Source organism: Talpa europaea (assembly GCF_964194135.1).
Source record: "Talpa europaea genome assembly, chromosome: 1".
NCBI classification, from domain to species: domain Eukaryota; kingdom Metazoa; phylum Chordata; class Mammalia; order Eulipotyphla; family Talpidae; genus Talpa; species Talpa europaea.
The window spans coordinates 62,715,643-62,737,257 of NC_140073.1; the positions used below are offsets into that span (position 1 = coordinate 62,715,643).

Here is a 21,615-nt window from a genome sequence, read left to right on the forward strand (position 1 = left end):
AGACTTGTGCTCATCAGTGACTATGAAAGACTTAGTGAACTGGTAGTGTTCTACACCAATTCTTCTGATAAGTGTAGTCACAAAGACAGTGCAAAATGTTGATTACTGTAAATGATTGGAAGAGTGAATGTTGGGGGTCATGTAGGTGAGTTGCTGCCCAACAGATTTAGTTTTAAAATACAAATCCTTATTCAGACACTATAACCAAGAGAATGTACCACAAACCTATGTGCCTAAATTATTCAAAGATGCATTCATACATAATTTAGACACAGAAAAAAATGGGTAAATAGTAAGTTCCCTACCAATCTTGAAATCACTGGTAACTCTGGAACACCTTTCCCCATGTAAAAATACACATTGTACATAATAAAATCTAAATGGCAATTCATTATAGGGTATTAAAACCTAAAATTAACACATTTGCTACCTGGAACGGCCTGTAAAAGAAAAATCTTATTCTGAAAAGTTATTCTCAACAATAGTCTAACGTAACTACTGCTCTATCTTTTAAATCTATCAAGATTTAAAAACGTTTGCAATCTAAATCCTTTCTTAAAGGTTTCTAGGGTTCTCATGAACATTCATAGCTGTCACAAAGCTATAAAGAATTCAGTGAAAAAACATTACATTCTTTATTTCTATAGGAAAATTCTATCAACTAACTGCAGAACTAGTATTATTACCACATGAGGAAACTAATTTGCTTTTGCCTATAAGGTATCTTGCTTTTCTACTGGAACTAGACTTGGGATACTGTGACACCATCCAAATGTGCTCTAGACTTTTACTTACAGTTAAGTCTTAACTACAAACCGAACTTTTCTAATTTTAAAACTCAGTTTTTACTAAATGATAAAGAGTCACTATTAAAGAGAATACCCTCAATTTATTATTCAAGGTGAAGGTGCCTATCTTATAGCTTTACCAGGAGACAAATTTTGTTCTGAAGACCTTCACTTTTAACAGTATCTCCAGACCCACAGGAGCAATTAACTCTATAAATACTGAATTTTAAAAGTTCTAAATTTTAAAATCACAAAAACTACTTCAGTAATCACAGAAATTGTTCTACAGACTACAATAATATGAGGGCTTGTTTTAGAATATATATGAACTCAAAATGCCATTAAAAATGATGCCATCGTGGCTCTTGGCATATGCTAGTGTTAAAGGGCCCTCCCGCTTCAGATTTACCTATAGCATGAATCAAGGAAAGTTAGCCAAACTTCAGGCTCAGGTCCAGATAGGGGACAAGCGTACTGCTTGAAAAAAGAAGATGTAAGATGGTAAAACACATAACAGCTACATCTGATGACAAAAAATTCAGAGTTCTCGAAAAACCTGGCTGTGAATAATATAGCTGGTATTGAAGAGGTGAACATGACTAAAGAAGACAGGACAGTCATTCATTCCAACAATCCCAAAGTCCAAGTTTCCCTTTCTGCTAACGCTTTTGCAATTAACCAGTCTTACAGAAGTCAAACAGATCACAGAAATGCTTCCTGGAGTATTAACTCAGTTTGATGCTGACAACTTAGTAAGTTTCAGGAATTTAGCTGAACAGTTCCCTTGGAAAGTGTTGGATACCAAACCACCCATACCAGAAGATATTGATGAGAAAGCTGATGTTCCCGATCTTGCAGAAAATTTTGATGAAAAGTGTCAAAGAATGAAGCTAATTAAAATGGGTTTTGGAAGCTGACACGGTCTAAATTTAACTAATCAGCTATGTGGTTCTAAAGTTTTACAGACATGGAGGACATCAACTGTTACTAGTTCAGTAATGTAAATATTCTGTATATTAATAATGATGTGTTTAGCATTTTCCAGTCATTTGATTTTGCATTTTGCACTTTCTCCCAAGATATATTCTTTTGGTCAGAATATGAAGTATTGGTTCAGTCTGAGGGTATTTTTGGTGTGTGTGCATATGTGTATGTATGTGCATGCACATGCAAACATATAGGCATGTGTGAATACAGTGGAGAGCAAACTGAAAAACAGTTCTATTTACCCTCTTCTTTTCCCCAATAGAAATACATCTTTACATTAAAAAAAAAAAGGATGCCATCCAGCCAGCATTTGCATTGGTCATGAAGACTGGCCTGTCTCTACACCTCAGAGCGTGGCACCTAGTACACAGCAACTACTTGCATAAATGAAGAAACACAAGCTCCTTTCAGTGATCTTTGATATACTTCAAATAGGAATTTACCTAATAGAGCTCACACACAAAAAGCAAAGCTAGAAAGGAACTGTGGAAACATGATCTAGCTTTTTGTATTAGGTCTATCTGAGAGTTCATAAACAATTTTACAACTATTAAAACTTTTTATTGTAGGGCCTCCCTGGTGGCGCAGGCGGTTGAGTGCCACACTGAGAAGCTGTCCGCAGCCTCTGCAGCGCAGGTTCAATCCTTGCCAGTCGCGAGAATCCCACATGGCGCAGCAGACCTCTCCTGTCTCGCCCGCTGCTCCCCTCAGCAGTGTGTTTCGTCAGCCTGCCCGTTCTGTTCCCTGCTCTGTCTCTGGTGAATCCTCTCACCCCCACCCCCATCCCCACACCCCCCCATCTGCCCTGTACCCCAGCACTTGTATAAATAAAAAATAAATCCTTAAAAAAAATTTTATTGTAAAGGATTGCAACAGTTCCTTATGTTGGGGGAAAAGGATGCCCTAAACAAACTCCACAAATAGGTTTTATGGACCCCATCCCCACACCTCAGACCAAAGAGACCCCAAACACTAAGAACTAAAACTCCCGTAATATCACCACCCCTGAAGGGAAGATGGTGGGACTGAGAGTGGAGTTAAGCAGCCAGGTTTGGTATCTAACCAGACACGTGGGCCTTGGGGGTCTCCTTGGTTTTTCTCCAGCTTTCAGCATGCTACTGGGGTTCCAGCTCAGCAAAAGTGGTAGACACATTCTCTTTCTCCCTGAGTTTACTCATTCCTTCATTTCCCCTATTTTGTAAATAAATCCTTTATTAACCTTTTTGTGTGTACCTACAGTTGGGTCTCATTGTAAGTCCCTTTCAAGCACACGGCTGGGGACCTACAGTCAGGCCAACCCATTTCACATTGGGGTTGCCCTGGAACAGTCTGGCGTCCAATGTGGTTGACCACATCACATCTATGGTTAACCAACACAAAGTAACTTTCCTTGCATTGGTCACCAGAAGTGCATTAGGTCATCCTGTAACACTTGTCATAAACACCTTTAAAATTCCTTTGATATTTACTACTGCGTGGCAACATCATAGAGACAATGAATAGCTGACTCTTCCTGGATATAAAGAAACTACTCCTAATGTTATGTCAATTATATCTCAATTCAGAAACAAATTACAAAAAGAAAAACTTCTAAAACACTAAAAACTACTTCCTAGATATAAATCTAAGAGAGTAAACCCTGGGATCGCCCACAGATTATCACAGGAAAATTCGTATTATTTTTTTAATTCATCTTTATATTTTACCCACTAGCTACTTCCAGTCAGCTGAAAAAATGACATGTGCTGGTTAATATACCACTGCATGCTTCCCAAATGCTCTGGTTTGTAAAAATGTAACAGTATTGCTGCAGCTTGTTCCAGTGACATGCCAAATATGTCACTGCTACTAAATCCTGGCCTTCCCTAGATGGTTCTTATATAATGAGAGGTTGGTTAGATTTAAATGCTTCTGAGAGTAAAGAAACTGACCCATAACTCTGAGAACTAATGCAATACTCACAGCTAAGCCTCAATGTTATCACCAACTGACCTGACATCTATAACTAACCCATTTTACTCGCCTGTTGAACAATCTCTATTCAATTAAACATCTGTATTAAAATAAGTAACTCTGGGACCATGATGAAGTGAGACACCAGGATGCCCACCAGGGGGCCTCCCTGGTGGCACAAGGGATTAAGATGCAACCTATGAAGCTATCCACAGCTACTGCAGCTCAAGTTCGATGCCTAGGCAGGGAGGTAACCCACAAATGGTGTAGCAGACCTCTCCTGTCTCGCCTGCTGCTCCCCTCAGCAGTGTATTTTGGTAGATCTGCCTGTTCTGTTCCCCACTGTCTCTAACCCCCCACACCTCTGGCCTGTACCCCAGTTCTTATATGCATAAATAAATCTTAAAAAACAAAACTAAGGTACACAACCCACAAATAGCAAAGATCTCTTTTGCTAAATGAGTAATAACTAATTCATTTACCAAAACTGCTTTCTCTTCACTTATCTGCCCTCCCTGTAAGATTTACTGATACCCAACCAAAGACTTATCGCCACTTTTTTATAGCACTCAATCCACAGCAAGCCCTCACATTCTACAATCTGCTTCCCCACCCCCACCAAATTACCCAAAGCCCAAATCCTATAGTATAATCTTTATAACTCCCTCTTACTGAGACACCCATGGTACACTATGGTCTGACCTTTGCAGTAACAATTAATAAATCCAATTTGTTCAACAATAAATGTATTCTTGTTAGTCTTTCACTGAAGGGCACTTATTGACACTTGCGAATAGTAATGGTGGAATGAAAGTAGACTAAATGTTCCAGGGTTACAAAATGACTCTAAACATGGCTCATTATTACTCATGTCATAAGATCATCAAGAGTCATTTTATTTTTTTTTTTTTTATAGACGCATGCTTTATTTATTTGTTTGCTGGTTTGTTTGTTTGTTTTTTGTTTATACATGCACTGGGTACAGTCAGAAGCGCGGGAGGGTGAGAGAATTCACCAGAGCCAGAGCGGGGAGCAGAGCAGGCAGAAGGACCGAAGTACACTGCTGAGGGGAGCAGCGGGCGGCAGGAGAGGTCCGCGCGCCATGTGGGACCCTCCTCCAGTGGCCGGGGAGCAGCCGGGGATCGAACCGGCGCCTCCGAGGCCGCGGGCAGCTTCGCAACCCAGCGCTCAACCGTTGCGCCACCGGGGAGGCCCAAGAGTCATTTTAACTGAAGATATGTCAAGTACCCAGGGCTACGGCCAGATTCTGAGATTATAAAACAAGGAACCCAGAGCCTCCCCTGGTGACGCAGCGGTTGAGTGCTGGGCTGCGAAGCTGCCCGCAACCTCTGCAGCGCCAGTTCGATCCCCGGCTGCCGGTGAGGGTCCCACATGGCACACAGACCTCTCCTGCCACGCCTGCTGCTCCCCTCAGCAGTGTACTTTGGTCCTTCTGCCTGTTCTGCTCCCCGCGCTGGCTTTGGTGAATTCTCTCACCCTCCCGCACTTCTGACTGTACCCAGCGCTTGTATAAATAAATTAATCTTACAAAAAAAAACCCAAAAAAACAAAAAACCAGAAACCCAGAAAAATAACCCAATAGTAATAAAAACAAAGATACAAAGAAAAGGTGAAAGAGAGTAACTTATGTTTTTACAACAGAGCTCACCAGGTGGATAACAAGTTAGCTATAAAAAGAAAATGAAGTAAGATTTTTACATGTACTCTTATCAATGAAAGAGTAATGTACAGAATTCTCCTACTTTGTGACTGAATATTAATTTTTCTAAGCATTAATATTAGTCATATCAGAAAGGTAGAAAATCCAAGAATGCCAACCTATAACAAGATTTTACAACACAAATACATTAAAATGAGCAATTCTGCTCATTTTAAAATAAACACTGCCTTTAAAGCTAATTCATTCATAATTACTTAAAAGTTAAAAACCATTTAGGTCTTTAAGAGCTTGAGCGAACAACCAAAAAGTCCCTCTCTGCCCCTAAGAAAAAGCAGAAAAACCTTTTGTCAACTATAAAGTCTTATTTTAAAAGACTCTATGGGAAAAAAATCACCAATTAACTGCCTTCCAGATAAAATGGAACAGAAGCATCTCTAGGGGGTGGGTAAGAACACAACAGTTTCCAAGTGCCTACTGCATCTGTCTTGGCCCTGGAAGATGTAAATATGGAGCTTCAGTCTGAAATCCCAAACAAAAGTCACTGCCTTCAAAGGCCTGTCATTTCTTAGTAATATGCATTGTATGCATATAAAATATTACATCCATACTACAGTCTGACGTCCCTTATTATGTAGGGATTACGACTTACTTTTTAAGTATCATGAACACCTGGCTACTCCACAAGTAGAAGGAACAATGATTTAAATTATACCTATAAAATGTGAACAGTTAGCTCATCATCCTTTAAAATATCTATTAATACCTCATTTACCACATGAACTAGTAAGAAGACTGACCTTTCCACTAAATCCAACCTCCCCTGTAAATCTCTTCTAAAAAATGCTAAAGAAATGCAACTTTATTGTGTGATAAATGTTAATTCATCTAATTTATATATTTTTTAAAGATTTATTTATTTATTTATACAAGCACTGGGTACAGTCAGAAGCGCGGGAGGGTGAGAGAATACACCAGAGCCAGAGTGGAGAGCAGAACAGGCAGAAGGACTGAAGTACACTGCTCAGGGGAGCAGCGGGCATGGCAGGAAAGGTCTGCACGCCATAGGGACCCCCGCCAGCGGCCGGGGATCAAACCGGCACTGCAGAGGCTGGGGGCAGCCTCGCAGCCCAGCGCTCAACCGCTGTGCCACTGGAGAGGCCCCTAGCTTGTCTAATTTAAATGTGATTCTAAAATAGACAAGAAACACAACGTTGAATTCTTTTTACAGTCTAGATCTCAATACCAGTGCCAAGCCATACCCTTCACATTAATCAGTCTTTGGCATGCTTCCTGTGGAACTCAAACTCTTCTATACCATACTGTCTTTCAAATACCTATCATTTCTAATCTTCAATGGCTAATATCCAATTCCTAAATCAGAACTGAGTCATCAATTCTGTCATCAAACATGTTTTTAAACAGACATTTTAAAAAATGTCAAAAATATAAAGAAAACATCTATTTAAAATAATTAACTTAAAATGTTAAGGCATTTTAATAATTTAATTTCTTTGCAAGAATAAACCAAATAAAAGGCCTAGTAAAAACTCATGAATTATTTTAATAATCCTTTGTTTTTTAACCCAAAAGACAGGTAGATAATTTACATTTAAATAGAAATTTAAAACATTAAATCCATAAAACTAAAAATGTTCTCAAAAAACAGACTGGTAAGATATTTGAAAAAGAAATTAGTAGAATTTAAATTCAGAAACCATGACACTTAAATGTTCTTTAACTCCTAGTATCTCCTTTAATATCATCCTGTTTGCTCTAAGAATTACTTCATCAGTGGGGCCCTTATCTGCTAGAGCCTAGGTTACTCCACCAAAGACTTTGAGAACACAACAGATGACACCCCAGCCAGCATGCTGTCAGCTGGAAGTCTGATAGGATGGGATAGTGGCTACTCAGAAGCCCCAACTAGATGACATTAAATTTCTATATTAGTCTTACCTGTTGGGATAAAAGAATACGTGGACTATACCTTCCCCAAGACTCCTTACTACTGAACACATTACTCAAACAGAAGCAACAGAAGATGACAAACAGAAATGACATTTACCAGATCATGAGCTCATCCAAACTTCTTGAACTAAATGGAGCTGTAATTGTGATTCAATTTGGGCAACAGGAAAAAAACTGTTCGATCCCCAGAGGAAAAATGCTGTCTTAATTAAACGCCAATGACCACAATGTGCTGCAGTGTGACAAGCCGTGACCGTTAACTTTTAGTGTGTTCAATATTCCTGTTCATCATGGTACTTGACTAGCACACGAAATGGATTAGAAGAAATGAAAGAACTAGGGAAATGTTGCTTAAGGGATGAAACCATGTCTTGTTAATTTACATCAAAAAGAGATTCAATCAGAGAGGGTACTCATTTAAATGTTTGATTCATCTAACAAAATCTTTCAATACTTCCATACGAGATCTTCAAAAGGCTAATTTTAAGTGCTAAATTTCTTTTACATCCAAAAAAAAAAAAAAAAAACCCCACTAGATATTCATGAAACTTTGTTTAAACAAGTGGTCATATTTCTGGAATAACTATCAATAAAAACCTGTACTATTATAATAACATGACAGTAATTGGAAAACACTTAAATGAGTAAAGTAAAATGCACTTCTAAAATAATCAATTTTATTCTTAAATAGGCAGAGGTCCAAGCAGGTTCTAAAGAAAGCTCTGGCAACGAAATAGTAAGAGCTAATATTGACTGAACACTCTTTTATGTGGCAGGTACTAAGTAAGTGCTTCTCCTGAATTCATTTAAGACTCTCAATAGTTAGATTGCTCAGTAAGGTTGCTACTATTATGAATCCCTGTTATACAAATAAGGCACAATTATAAATAATGTGATTTGTCCTCATGTCACATGACTTCTACATGTTAAAACTATCACTCAGGTTCCAGAGCCTCTGATTATATTAATATATAGTACTATCTCCATATGTACTAACTTGTGTTGCTTTTAGTAGCAGCCAACTATTAAATGAAAGTAATCAGAAAAAATATTACGATGCATGCTCTTTAATAAAAAAAATATGTAAGTTAAAAAGCATTATTTTCAAAAGAACAGAGGCAAATGAGGGAAGTTAAGACCGTTTTACACATGGCAAAGTGAGATGACAAAAACCACAAAACTTTAAGATAAACTTGAAAAAAACAGAGAAAAGGGAAAAACAATTTCATGGAAATATCTTTTAAAGTCTAAGCTACTTAATAAAAGACTTAAGTGGTAGGGAGGCATGAAGGTATCTTTAGAGGGCTTAAAGCATTCTATACACTGATCTAAGCAGTGTTTAGATGCTACAAATGTGTAAAAATACATCATACTATACACACTTACGATTTGTGCACTTTAAATGTGTACATAGTGAATCTTAAAAGTATAAATATTTTTAAATATCTTGTAAAAGATTAGGTGGCAATGAGGCCCCATTCACTACATCAAAGAATGGGGTTGATATCTACTGTCTCACCGAAAGTTGGCACCATGTCCTCACAGGATATATCCTACCCACTTACCCTCTGCAATTCAAGTGCCCAAATGCTGGACTTACAGTCTTTTGGGTCTGCCTTAAAACATGAAACTACATTTAACCACCTGGTCCAGGTTAACTCTATTAAATCAAACCACCCACTGGAAAGGGAAGGGTTTCCAGTCTCCCTGCTAGCTGGCAAACTAAACACGGCACAATCTCAGTGAAGAAAGTCCAATAGCTTACACAACAGCCTATTTTCTTATCCTTTGACAAGAAAAAATTTCCATAATACAAATATGAATACCTATATTCTCACCTGCTATATTGTCACCTGCTATATTCTAGGCCTATACAAATAAATCTAATCCTGCTTTCATACAAAAGCCTTTAAATATTTGAAAGAGGCTAAACTTTTCAAGTCTAAGCATCTCTTTACTCTTCCTTACATTGTCCAGACCTTTCCCAGTTGTGACATCTCTCCTGAATAATTAAGTTCCACCATTCTTAACATCCATTTTTAAAATGTGGAAGGGCATGCCACCTCAAGAATTTACACTATTATCTAAAACTCATGATCATTTTTATACAAACTCTAATAAAGTCAATCTAACTCTAGAATTGAGGTCAAACACCTAAGTACAGGACTTTGAAAATCTGTTAACATATTGTTTTTATTAAGTTTAACATAACAATGTCTTCTTGAATCCTGACATCTTCTGCTTCTAATTTTGAATTATCTGTACATTTGCTAAGTAAGCCACCTAAATTAATGAAATGCCCAACACATCAGAGGGCAAGCAAGGAATGGTTTTTTTTGTTTTTGTTTTTTTTTTGTGGGACCCTAGCTAGCGGCCAGGGAATGAACCGGCGCTGCAGAGGCTGCGGGCAGCCTCGCAGCCTAGCGTTCAACCGCTGCACCACCAGGGAGGCCCGGAATCTTGCATTATTCTCTGCATACTTGCTTCATAGGTCAACTAACATCTGAAGAAAATTTACTTTGGAAACAACCTTTCAAAGATGCGGCCATGACCTACAGACTGCCTCTGATTTGGTATCATTTTCTTGACTCCCATTAGTAATTCTATAAAAATAAAGTTGTTTCAGTAAGATTAATTCCAAACCACTGGCTCTCAATGGAGGAAATATTGTCCCTTAATGAAGATCTTGTAAAAATTCTCAGAACCTGTGTGCAAGAGCACTAGTGCCTTTTAAAGTTTTACATGTAGCAGTCACTACCAACGAAATCCATTTCAGATTAGAAGTTGCAAACTATAAGCATCAGTACTCTTGACAGGACCTAGAACTACTACTCTAACCTTTGACTCCTGGCAACACTAAGTGCTGTTGTTGAATGACAGACTTAAAAGTTTTCAGTTGAAGATTAAATATTGAGCTCCCTGACAGGGAGTTTCTAGAACTCACCCCTGTATTCCTTGGCTCTGGGTTCATGTTGATTTACCTATTTTTTAATGTAGCAGAATACTTTTAATTCCCATCTTTGACAAAAAAAAAAAACAAAAACACACCTGGAAACTGAACAGGTCCTCCCACAAACTTTTCACCAGCAAAGGGAGATGGTGATGCTAAGTGCAGGATGCTCAAGGTTCAATTTTTGAATAATAAAAAAAAGGAGAAAAGGATACAAAAATGGCAATGACTTAGAAACTTTTTAAGCTATGTATTCCTAAATTGGATTTCTACAAAGGGACATGTACTAGTCAGAGGAAGGCTGTACTAAAGCAGCACACTGGGGGGCCTCCCTGGTGGCGCAAGAGGTTAAGCACCACACTATGAAGCTGTCCGCAGCCTCTGCAGCGAGTTCGATCCCCGGCCAGCCAGGGAGCAACCCACATGGCGCAGCAGACCTCTCCTGACTCACCCACTGCTCCCCTCAGCAGTCTATTTTGTCAGTCTGCCTGTTCTGTTCCCCACTCTGTCTCTGGTGAATCCTCTCACACTGCCTCCCCTGCATCTCTGGTCTGTACCCCAGTTCTTGTATGCATAGATAAATCTTAATTAATTGATTGATTAATTAATAAAGCAGCGCACGGGGCTGTGGAGTTCTACCTAGTCTGGCTCACAGGCACCACAGGGTCCCTGCAGTGGCTGTGCCTTACTGGTGTTCTCTAGGAAGAAATACTTCTTGAAAAATCAGCAAGTTTAAAGCAGACAAAATTCACTGGGCTAGTGTAAGAAACATATGTTATAAAACCAGGCTAAAAATGTAAAACACTCTCCCAAAAATTAACACTATTTTATGAAACAATCTAGAAACTATCTTTCTTCCCTTTAGTAGAAATTCTCATTCTTATCGCTTTACAACTAAAAAGATCACAGCACTGTAGGTAATACTTACAAATTCCTGAGATAGGCTTTAAATCAAACTTCAAAATAGTTTAATCAGAGTTTAAAATCAAACTTTAAGATATATCATAAAACAATGAGTAGGGAGAGGGGATAAGTGACTGAATAAAAACCACGTATTTGTTTTGGAACTTCCCTCACTGACAAACCATTTATTTTTGATAATATGCTTTTATTAAGAGATCAACTCACTAAAAAATGTGAAATCCAAAAGTACATGATATATTTATCCATTTTACCAGCTCTTTCAAAATTCTGAATTTTAACTTAAACTATTAAAGATACAATTAGCTGGGAAACTCCACAATACGACAGGCAACTAAGTTCATCAGTGAATGACTAAGTCTCACTCAAAATAAAGACGACAATTATAGTATATTTTATAGATGCAAAGATGTAAAGATTCTGAAAATTGGCTATTAATTATTAATTATCATTTGTCACTGTGAAAAAATTGGAATCTTTATATACAAGAGTATCTGGAAATTGCTCTTGACTCAATTCCAATGATAGCACAGCATACAGTTCTACAATCCCTAGAAAGTCACAGTTCTATTTTCAACAAATCTTTACTCTATTATGTGCAATATTTAAAATAGAGATAGAAACAAAGACCAGTAGAAAAATCTAAAATAATTATTTTATGTACTGTTTTCTTCGCCTTAAAGAAATTTTTTAGGGCCTCCCTGGTGGCGCAAGGGGTTAAAGCACCACACTGTGAAGCAATCTGCAGCCTCTGTAGCAAGAGTTCGATCCCCAGCCAGCCAGGGAGCAACCCACACAGCGCAGCAGACCTCTCCTGACTCACCCGCTGCTCCCCTCAGAAGTGTATTTTAGTCAGTCTGCCTGTTCTGTTCCCTGCTCTGTCTCTCACCCCCTATACCTCTGGCCAGTACCCCAGCTCTTGTATGCATAAATAAATCTTTAAAAAAAAATTTTAATTCCCATAAAAGCACCATATAAAATAAATCAGGATCCCATTACTCTAACTTCTTCAAATACTGTGCTTTAGAAATAAATCATCTTGTTTCTCATATTGTCAGATTATTACATAGGAGAACCTACCATGATTCAGTCTTTTCAGGAGAACATAAGAAAAAGAGCCTTAAATAAATTTTTGCTCAAAATGAAGAACCACAGATAGAGAAAAGAGGTGTCTGTATACAACATGGGCCTACAGTTGTTAGGAAGATTACATTAGATGTGACTGAGTGCTTTTTAAATATTGAAATGTGTTATGTTAGTGGAAAGAGTCATTCTGCTACAGGCTATTTTTAAGGAAGTTGCTGTTTGTTTTTTTCTATCTTGGGAAGCAAAGATAGGGTATTTTGTGGAATGTTTTATGAAACAAGGTAGAAATAATGTGCATTAATCAAACTATGTGGTTTGCCAATTTTACTTTAATAAGTAAAATAATTTCCAATAAAAATTATCAGAGATTTTTGAAACAGACCTTGTAAATATGTATTCACACAGTTCAAAAACACACTGCTGAACCAAAAGATCTTTGCAGAGAAGTTTGTCTTATTTATTAAAAACCACAGTCAAATGCAATCAGTAAGGGATACATGGGGGCTTAAAAAAAGTATTACTTGGGCCTCCCCGGTGGCGCAGCGGTTGAGCGCTGGGTTGCGAAGCTGACCGCGGCCTCTGCGGCGCCGGTTCGATCCCCAGTTGCTCCCCTGCCACCGGAGGAGGGTCCCACATGGCGCGCAGACCTGTCCTGCCGCCTGCTGCTCCCCTTAGCAGTGTACTTCGGTCCTTCTGCCTGCTCTGTTCCTCGCTCTGGCTCTGGTGAATTCTCTCACCCTCCCGTGCTTCTGACTGTACCCAGTGCATGTACAAACAAAACAAACAAACAAACAAACAAACAAACAAATAAATAAATAACATGCCTCTATTTAAAAAAAAAAAAAGTATTACTTATATTCCTTTTCTTTTTTTTTTTTTTTTTTAATAGAGGCATGTTTATTTATTTATTTATTTGTTTGTTTGTTCTGTTTACACATGCACTGGGCACAGTCAGAAGCGCGGGAGGGTGAGAGAATTCACCAGAGCCAGAGCGGGGAGCAGAGCAGGCAGAAGGACCGAGGTACACTGCTGAGGGGAGCAGCGGGCGGCAGGAGAGGTCTGCGCGCCATGTGGGACCCTCCTCTGGTGGCCGGGGAGCAGCCGGGGATCGAACCGGCGCTGCAGAGGCCGCGGGCAGCTTCGCAACCCAGCGTTCAACCGCTGGGCCACAGGGGAGGCCCTATATTCCTTTTCTTAATTTGTGTGTACTTGAGTCCATTTCCTCTTCATGACTGCCATATATACATGTGTGTATATATACATACACACACATATATATGAAAACTGAAACAGATCTTACCTCCTAAGTCTCAGCATTAACTGTTACATCCATATTCTATTTAAATAACCTAGTACATAAGTATCTCTCAATCTATTTGTGGTTTAAAATATTCAGTATGGTTTTTGTTGTTAAATATGTCATACAATGAAAACCTCTAACTTCTATGAACTCTTATAAGAATAGTAAAATGATTTTGAGTACCTAAATTAGTTTCCTCTACCCACCCCTTGCTTCAGCCCTCCAAAATTCTGCAATTCTGTCCTCACAGCTTAGGACAGTATTATGTCCATGCTAATAATTACTTTTAAAACATAAAAGAAGCAGTTTAACATTGTGGTTCAGAGCTCAAATCACAGGCCCACTTCTTACAGATTACGTGACCTCCTCAGCAAGATTTATTTAATTTCTTTCCACTTTGGTTATGCATTTGTAAAATAAGTGGAGCAAATAGTACTCATCTCCTGGGGTTACTGGGAAGATTAATGAAGTACTCAGAACACGCCCCACAGTAAGGATGACAGTGTTATATGGTTACATGTCTGTTCTTCTAAAATCAAGGTGAAACAGGAGAAAGCATGCTGAAACCTGCGGACCGGATTCTTTTTAAGGGTATATGCTTCTCACTAATACTTTACTTCAGTATTCTTATTGATTGTACATTCTCAACTTTCTCATTTGCCTTTCAACTGGTAATACATGATCTGCTTCTAAGTCTTCTCTGATAAAACTACATGGCTAGGGGGCCTCCCTGATGATGCAAGGGGTTAAGATGCAGCACTATGAAGCTACCCTCAGCCACTGCAGCGCCAGTTTGATCCCCGTCCAGGGAGCTAACCCACATGGTGCAGCAAACCTCTCCTGACTCGCATGGTGCACCCCTGAGCAGTGTATTTCAGTAGATCTGCCTGTTCTGCTCCCCACGCTGTCTCTGGTAAATTCTCTTACCCCTGCACCTCTGGCCTGTACCCCAGTTCTTGTATGCATGAATAAATGTTTTTTAAAAAATTTAAAAATCAGAAAAAATAAAACTACATGTCTAACACTATCATGACTTTTCTCCCACATTATCCAACATCGTAAGTTTGTGGAAATATCTTATCTTCCCCACTTAAACTCTAATGTATGAGAATAAGGCTCATACCCTGTAATAAGTCCTTCTACCTATGGTAGCATACATATAGTATACGGTCATTATTTAATAAACAAAATTTAATGATGTGGTTTCCCTTGCAGCCGAATGTATAAACATCAGTAAACAAGAGGCACATTTAGACTCATGTATTCATGGAGCTTAAATGTTATTTCCCAGTGGCTAGGGAACAAACCTGCGCTGCAAAGGCTACAGGCAGCCTTGCAGCCCAGCACTCAACCACTGCGCCACCAGGGGAGGCCCTGTTATTTTAATCCCTGTTCATAAATTGAGATGTTTAACTCATACTAGAAAAAAATATATAAATTATGTGACTTGCATATGCTTTAATAATGGGTAGATATGTAAGTGGTATTTGTCAATGTTGCTAAATATTCAATTTTTTAAGTGTCTATTTCTTTTCCCTATCTACGAACCCATCACCATGACTTCGATCTCCTGACAATGTATCTCTAGTCATTTTAATCTTAAAAGTACTGATTACTTACTCTTGTGTAACATCTTCCTTTTCCAGAAAGCATAAGAACAATCTCAGGACACTAAAAAGCAACTGTACTCAAAAGTATGGTATCAGGATTTCTGACACATGCAGGCATCCAGTGTGCTTATAGTTAAAAGATTACACTAAGATGATACAACAGCTGTCTTCAAATATTTAAAGTGCCACTATGTAGAAGTGCAGACTTAATTTTTTGTGTTCCAGAATGCAGGAAAAAATGCAAGGAAGCAAATTTCTGACATAAGAGAAGAACTTCCTAAAAATTAGAGGTATCTAAATTGCAAAGGGTACTCCTGAGGTAGTGAATACTTTGTTGCTGAAAATGTGAGAAGACGAGTTGATAGGAGTGATAGAGTAAAGGTAAGCATTTAATAAAGAGTTAGAATACATGATCATAAGCCTCCCCCCTCCCCTTCAATTAGAATGTTCTTGGATTTTCTTAATACTTAACCTCAAAAGTGATGCTCTGACGTACAACACTCTCAGGCTGTAAGAACATGCTTACCTCTCCCATGTTAGAGTCTATGTGGGTTACATGATCATCATCCCTTCATACAGAGCAACAGATGCTATAGAAGTTGGATAGTCCTACCTATGTCTGACTTTGTGTTCCAACCTTCTCCACAAAAAAAGAACTAACTTAAGTTCACTTCAAATTGTATTTGAAGAGTTTTGCATCATTGAGAAAACTAGAGTTTCACCATCCTGGTAATACCAATCCACCAGGTAAAGGATAGAAAACTAGAAGTTTTGGTTTCATTATTTTAAAATCTCTCCAAATTTCAGAAAAATGAGGAATTACAGAGTATGGACCACTGGAATTTAATGATTCATCTACCACACCAGATGTACTACCAGAACTACTACTTGGGTGGTATAATTATTATTTTAATATATTTGTATTCATCCCACATACTCAATAACTATAAAGCAAGCAGAGTATTTTCTACAAGGAAGCAAAAAACCATAAATAAACTAGAACATAAATCCTAAAAGTACATGGAAGTTTATTATATTTTTGTGTGTATTTGAAATTTCCATAGTAAAAATGTAAAATAAAATACACACACACACACACACACACACACACTGGTGTATACTTTGAGATACAGAAGAACAGGTAATGATTCAACATTCTCTTAACTTTACCCAAATTTACCTGGACTCACTCTGAAAATATTTCACTGCTAGTTAGTATCTTTCTTATGTACCCTCTAAATTTCAGAGGCAAAGTTTTTAAGCACTATTTAGAAACAGCTTAATTACCAAAACTGAATAACACTTCACTGAAACTTGGAATTGAAAAAATGTTATAGAAAAGATAAAGAAAAAATGATCCTTCTTTTTTAAATTCAAGATACATAGTGCTTTTATACAAACTTCACAGTTATTAAAGTCCTAATCCACTGGAAAATTGTCACGGCACTCTAGAATTCTTTGAATAAATAAAAATTACTATACGATTACTATTCTGTATTTCTCAGAATGCACAAAGACTAGAAAAAGTTATTTCTGTTTAACTGCTAAGACTTCTATTGAGGAAAGATGCAACACTAGTGTAGTATCAGACTAGGAGTTAAATGATAGATTCTAGTACATCCTCTCAGCTTATTTTACCTTGAACGTGTCACTGAAGCTTTCCGGGGTCATCAATACAATAACTCAGACTAGATGATTTCAAAGAGTTCATCTAGTTCATCTATATAATATTAGTTATTAGTAAATGCACTTCTTTAATGATAGTTACTACATCCTATGCTGCTGACATAATACTGTACTGGGGATGAAGCCATACAAAATATGCAAAGCCAGGAATATTTACTTAAGCAAATACAGCTTGAAATATGGGTTAATTATCAGGCCTCCCTGGTAGCACAGGAGTTAAAGTCTCAGTACTATCAAGCTATCGCCAGCCACTGTGGCATGAATTCGATCCCTGGCCAGGGAGTGATCCACATGGCACAGCAGACTTCTCCTATCTTACCTGCTGCTCTCCTCAGCAGTATATTTTAGTAGATCCACCTGTTCTGCTCCCCACTCTGTGTCTGGTGAATCCTCTCTCACACACCCCCACTCCCAAACTTCTGGCCTACGCCCTAGTTCTTGTATGAATACATAAATAAAAATAAATCTTAAAAAAAAAAAAAAAGAAAGAAAGAAATATGGGTTAAATATCAAAAGACTTTATTTTCTTGTCTAAAAAGCATGGATGCTATATGCTACAAATAAAACTCTGGAAAGCTGTAAGAAACAAGACAACTAACTCTACTAATTCTTGAACAGAAAACTGAACAGTAATTTCCTGACACCAAATGCTGTGGCATCCATTTACCCACCCTGTGGTTATGTGTCAGAAGACGGTGTTATGGCATACTGGAATCCTGAAAACTATTAAGTCAGGAGAGGTTCAAATGAAGCACCTTTGAAAACTACCTTCCTAGTGAATAATAAATGAATGGGATTTAGTTTGAAGTGTAAATGTTTTTGCTTTAATGTATATACTGAAGATATAAAAAAATAATTCTAATTCTACCACCACTAAATTCACACAAATGGCATTATACCGTTAGCATTTCAACATTCTCACTTTATGAAGTCCAAGGTGAATTCAAGTGAAAATATGGATATTTTTGTAATATAGAATTTATAAATGAAATCAAGAAAAATAAGCAAGGAATTTCCCCAAAATTCAGTAATAAGTGGGCCATTTAGTATAAATGTGGTATACTGAAAAAAAGCTACCTGCCTTCAGAAACAGCAATACTGAGAAGTGGAGACACCTCAACTAGTTCATATTGAAAGAGAACTACTAGAAGAATGTGAGCTATCTAAGTAAAAGTACAGTGTCAATATGCTGGGGAAAGGTATCCTTTGTATAAGAAAAAGGAATTTAACCCTAAAAGATGCATATAGATAAGCAAGTAATTAGGGGTTGGAGGGGGAAGAACGCATGTATTAATTTATAGCTAAAAAAATTCACAGATAATATTACTAGTAAAAATCCATAAAATGATTGTGAAACAGAGAATTTGGTTTCCTTAAAGAGCCTGACTGAGACGGTATATATGTGAGAAGAACTGGATGGAGATGTAAGCTGGTATTGTGGTATTGTGGTGATTTAACCACAAATGCCTTCCCTATTTAAATATTCCAATCAGTACTGTTAGTACACATACCTCGCAGAATTCTTTCCTCATGGCAACGAAGAAAGTCCCAGATTCTAACAGTGCCGTCATCAGAGCATGTAGCAAATTTATTATCCGTGGGTGAGAAACTGTTACATGAAGACACACAGCAGGGGAAAGAAGTCAGCATTTAACAGATTATCTGTGCTTCTCAGACAGGGAAAAAATAAAAACACTGTGCTGCGTTATAAACAGGAGAGGGAAGTATCCAACAGTGAAGAAGCCCTTAAAGAGAATGTTGTCAGCTAACCAATGTATCTCATCAAAAGAAGAATTCAACAATAACTGCTTCTTAATTTTCAGTCATTAATATTCAGAGAACTTTACAAGTGTATTAATGGAACTAGTGCTACCTGTGCTCCCGCAGTATACTATATCCTACTGCACCAAGAAAAAACATGAAGTTGATTTAAGTGTAGAATCTAAATGAATTCTATTTCTGCAATATTCCTGCAGTTTCTTAAATCACATAGGAATACTGCTCAAAAAATCAGCATCAGCTTCTGCCTCAAATACTTAATAAGCTGGGGGAAAAAAAATCAGGAAGGCTATTTAAAGACTGCTGTTAAATATATCTATACACGATGTTTCTCATTTAGGAGTTCTGGGGAAAACTTTCACATCTTCTTCCTGGCAAGCAATCCCATGAATGTTGTACCTTTTGAGGAAAACTTTATAACACAGGGACACTCAGATTTGTGTTTAAAGGCAAAGAATCTGCTACACAGGAGATCGCCATTATTTCTTCCTATAGTGAAAGACCGTAAAATTTCTTAACAACTCCCTTAAACTTTTGAATCCTCTATAACTAAGAAAGGACCAACTGTGAAAACTCAATGTATGGCAGAACACTAAGGCAGAGTCTCAGCAGAAGCATGTTTATCCGTGTTAAGATTCTGAAAGTAGAAACAAGTGACTGCAGTTGAAGATGTTTCTATAAAGTTGAAAACCTCTCATGCATGGGTGGCACAACCATAAAGAATGCTGCTTAGCTTTATTCTGAGGCTGCAGCAATTCTTCCGGCTTGTTTTTGAAACTTTTTCTTGAGCTTTACTATACATATCTCATTGATATGTAAAAATATACAAGTCACTGAAAATATTTTTTAAACTCCACTCATACATTTGGTGTAACTGATGTTCTCAACAGTGAATCAGGTCCTAGAATCTTCTTGACAATGGTATGCTTACAGTTTCAAAGCTTGAAGAACCCATTCATTAATCCATTAATGTTTGCCACATCCAGAGTTATTTGTGAGTTTTTAGTCCTACTATACTTTCCTTTTGCAGTCGTGGCATAACCAAGCCAACCAGGTCTTCACTTAAGCCTTTTTCTCGTATTTTGTGTGAACTCTGAAGATGTTTTCTGTAGGCTTTAGATTTTATTCAGTTGTATAATTAAAGACTGAATTCTTTATTTGGAATGAAATATTCTTGTCTTACACAATAGATAATAAAAGGAATACGTATACATATTATTAACCATAAATGAAAAGAGAAAACCAGTGCAAAATGCGGCAGACAATACATCTCTAACATATTGCAAAGGCTGATACCAAGACAACACTACTTCAGAAAGGTGCCAGCAAAATGGTGAATGTGTGAAAACAAAGAAAAATACTGTGTTTATAGGGTGCAGAAAGTTTCCCAGAATCTGACAGAGCCCATGCATCTTTGCACCCAGAATACACTTAGAGAATAATTTAACCATGACAATAGGGACTACAGAAAATGGTATATTGTGTATAAACCTGGCCTCTCTAATCGCCTCCTTATGTGCCTGGAACATCTTGACGTTGTTCATGTTCGACTGCCAATATTTCACATATCCTCCGTGGTCTGCTGTCAACATCCACATGTCATTATGTGACCAAGTCATGGCCCTCACTGGGCTATCGTGGGCCTGGGAAAACAGAAACATTTGTACATGTTGGAATACATGATGTCAGGCTTTTACAGGAGCATGTATTAATTCACAACAATGATTTGTCCAATTATAAGGTTAAAATGTCAATAAAGCAACTATATCTCTGCTACCATCTGACTACTGTTACCTGTAATATTGTTTCGAAATTGAAAGTGAGTCCATTCCACAAGGTAAACTCCCCACTAGAAGCTCCAGTGACCAACCGTCTTCCTTCTGGAGTCCACTGGGGAAGAAAAAAAGACAGGTTACAAAAAGTAACAAACAAGCCCTCACCCCCAACATTAACTATTTTGAAAAAACTTATAAAGTTGTTATAAAATATCTAATAATTGGCAGTAAGGAGACAATACTGACTTCCACTTAAGCATAACTCAGTTTATAAGAAAAACTTTGTTAGAAAAGAACTTACATTAATACAATGCTAGGAAAGCTCTAGCAGTTCCGCTCAATTAAGGAAAGTACAAATTCTGAGTGCATTTATAAGTATTTGGTTAAATTACACACCTATCCACACCAAAGAGCATTTCAAAACAAAATATGCAAAAACTCAATTTCCTAAGACACATGGTAGGCTAACATAAATAAGATGGTCAGTTACCAGAAAAACTCAAAGACTAATTTGGTTTATTACAACTGCCAGTGGACCAATTCAGGCAGAAACAATAGTATAGCAGTAAGTACCAATTGAAGGACATCAAAACTATCACACTTTTCCTGATAACTAAACATATTTTGTTAAAAGGGGAAAGAGGGAACAATTTTAATATCTTCCATTCACAGTTAACAGTGATCTACTCTCAAAAAAATATGAGTCTGGGGCCTCCCAGGTGGCGCAGCGGTTGAGCGCTGGGTTGCGAAGCTGCCCGCAGCCTCTGCGGCGCCGGTTCGATCCCCGGCTGCTCCCTGGCCACCAGAGGAGGGTCCCACATGGCGCGCAGACCTCTCCTGCCGCCCGCTGCTCCCCTCAGCAGTGTACTTCGGTCCTTCTGCCTGCTCTGCTCCCCGCTCTGGCTCTGGTGAATTCTCTCACCCTCCCGCGCTTCTGACTGTACCCAGTGCATGTATAAACAAAACAAACAAACAAACAAATAAATAAAATAAAACATAAAAAAAAAAAAATGAGTCTGTTACTAACACAAAACCAGTATTTTGCCACAATTTACTAAAGGAAACAGGTGACCTCTCCTGATCAATTGAAAACAATGTATTTTTTCTTAATTTCCATTATAGATTACACAC

The 21,615-nt window shown here is 37.9% G+C and overlaps 1 protein-coding gene and 1 pseudogene across 3 annotated transcripts in view; one reads left to right on the forward strand and one right to left on the reverse strand.

The window, feature by feature from the left end:
• Positions 1 to 21,615, reverse strand: part of WDR33 (WD repeat domain 33) — a gene marked incomplete at its 3' end in the record, with an annotated part of 68,864 nt that overhangs the window by 43,643 nt on the left and 3,606 nt on the right. For both annotated transcript variants that reach the window (XM_084236561.1, XM_084236560.1), the window contains exons 4-6: positions 20,504 to 20,599; positions 20,201 to 20,352; positions 18,442 to 18,539 (exon numbers count right to left, since the gene is read on the reverse strand). In XM_084236561.1, coding sequence (XP_084092687.1) covers positions 18,442 to 18,539; positions 20,201 to 20,352; positions 20,504 to 20,599 — 346 coding nt within the window. The remainder of the gene's footprint in view (positions 1 to 18,441; positions 18,540 to 20,200; positions 20,353 to 20,503; positions 20,600 to 21,615) is intronic.
• LOC311172958 (transcription factor BTF3 homolog 4-like) lies at positions 1,187 to 1,686 on the forward strand (annotated as a pseudogene). Its single transcript has one exon. The product of its transcript is annotated as a transcription factor BTF3 homolog 4-like (transcript).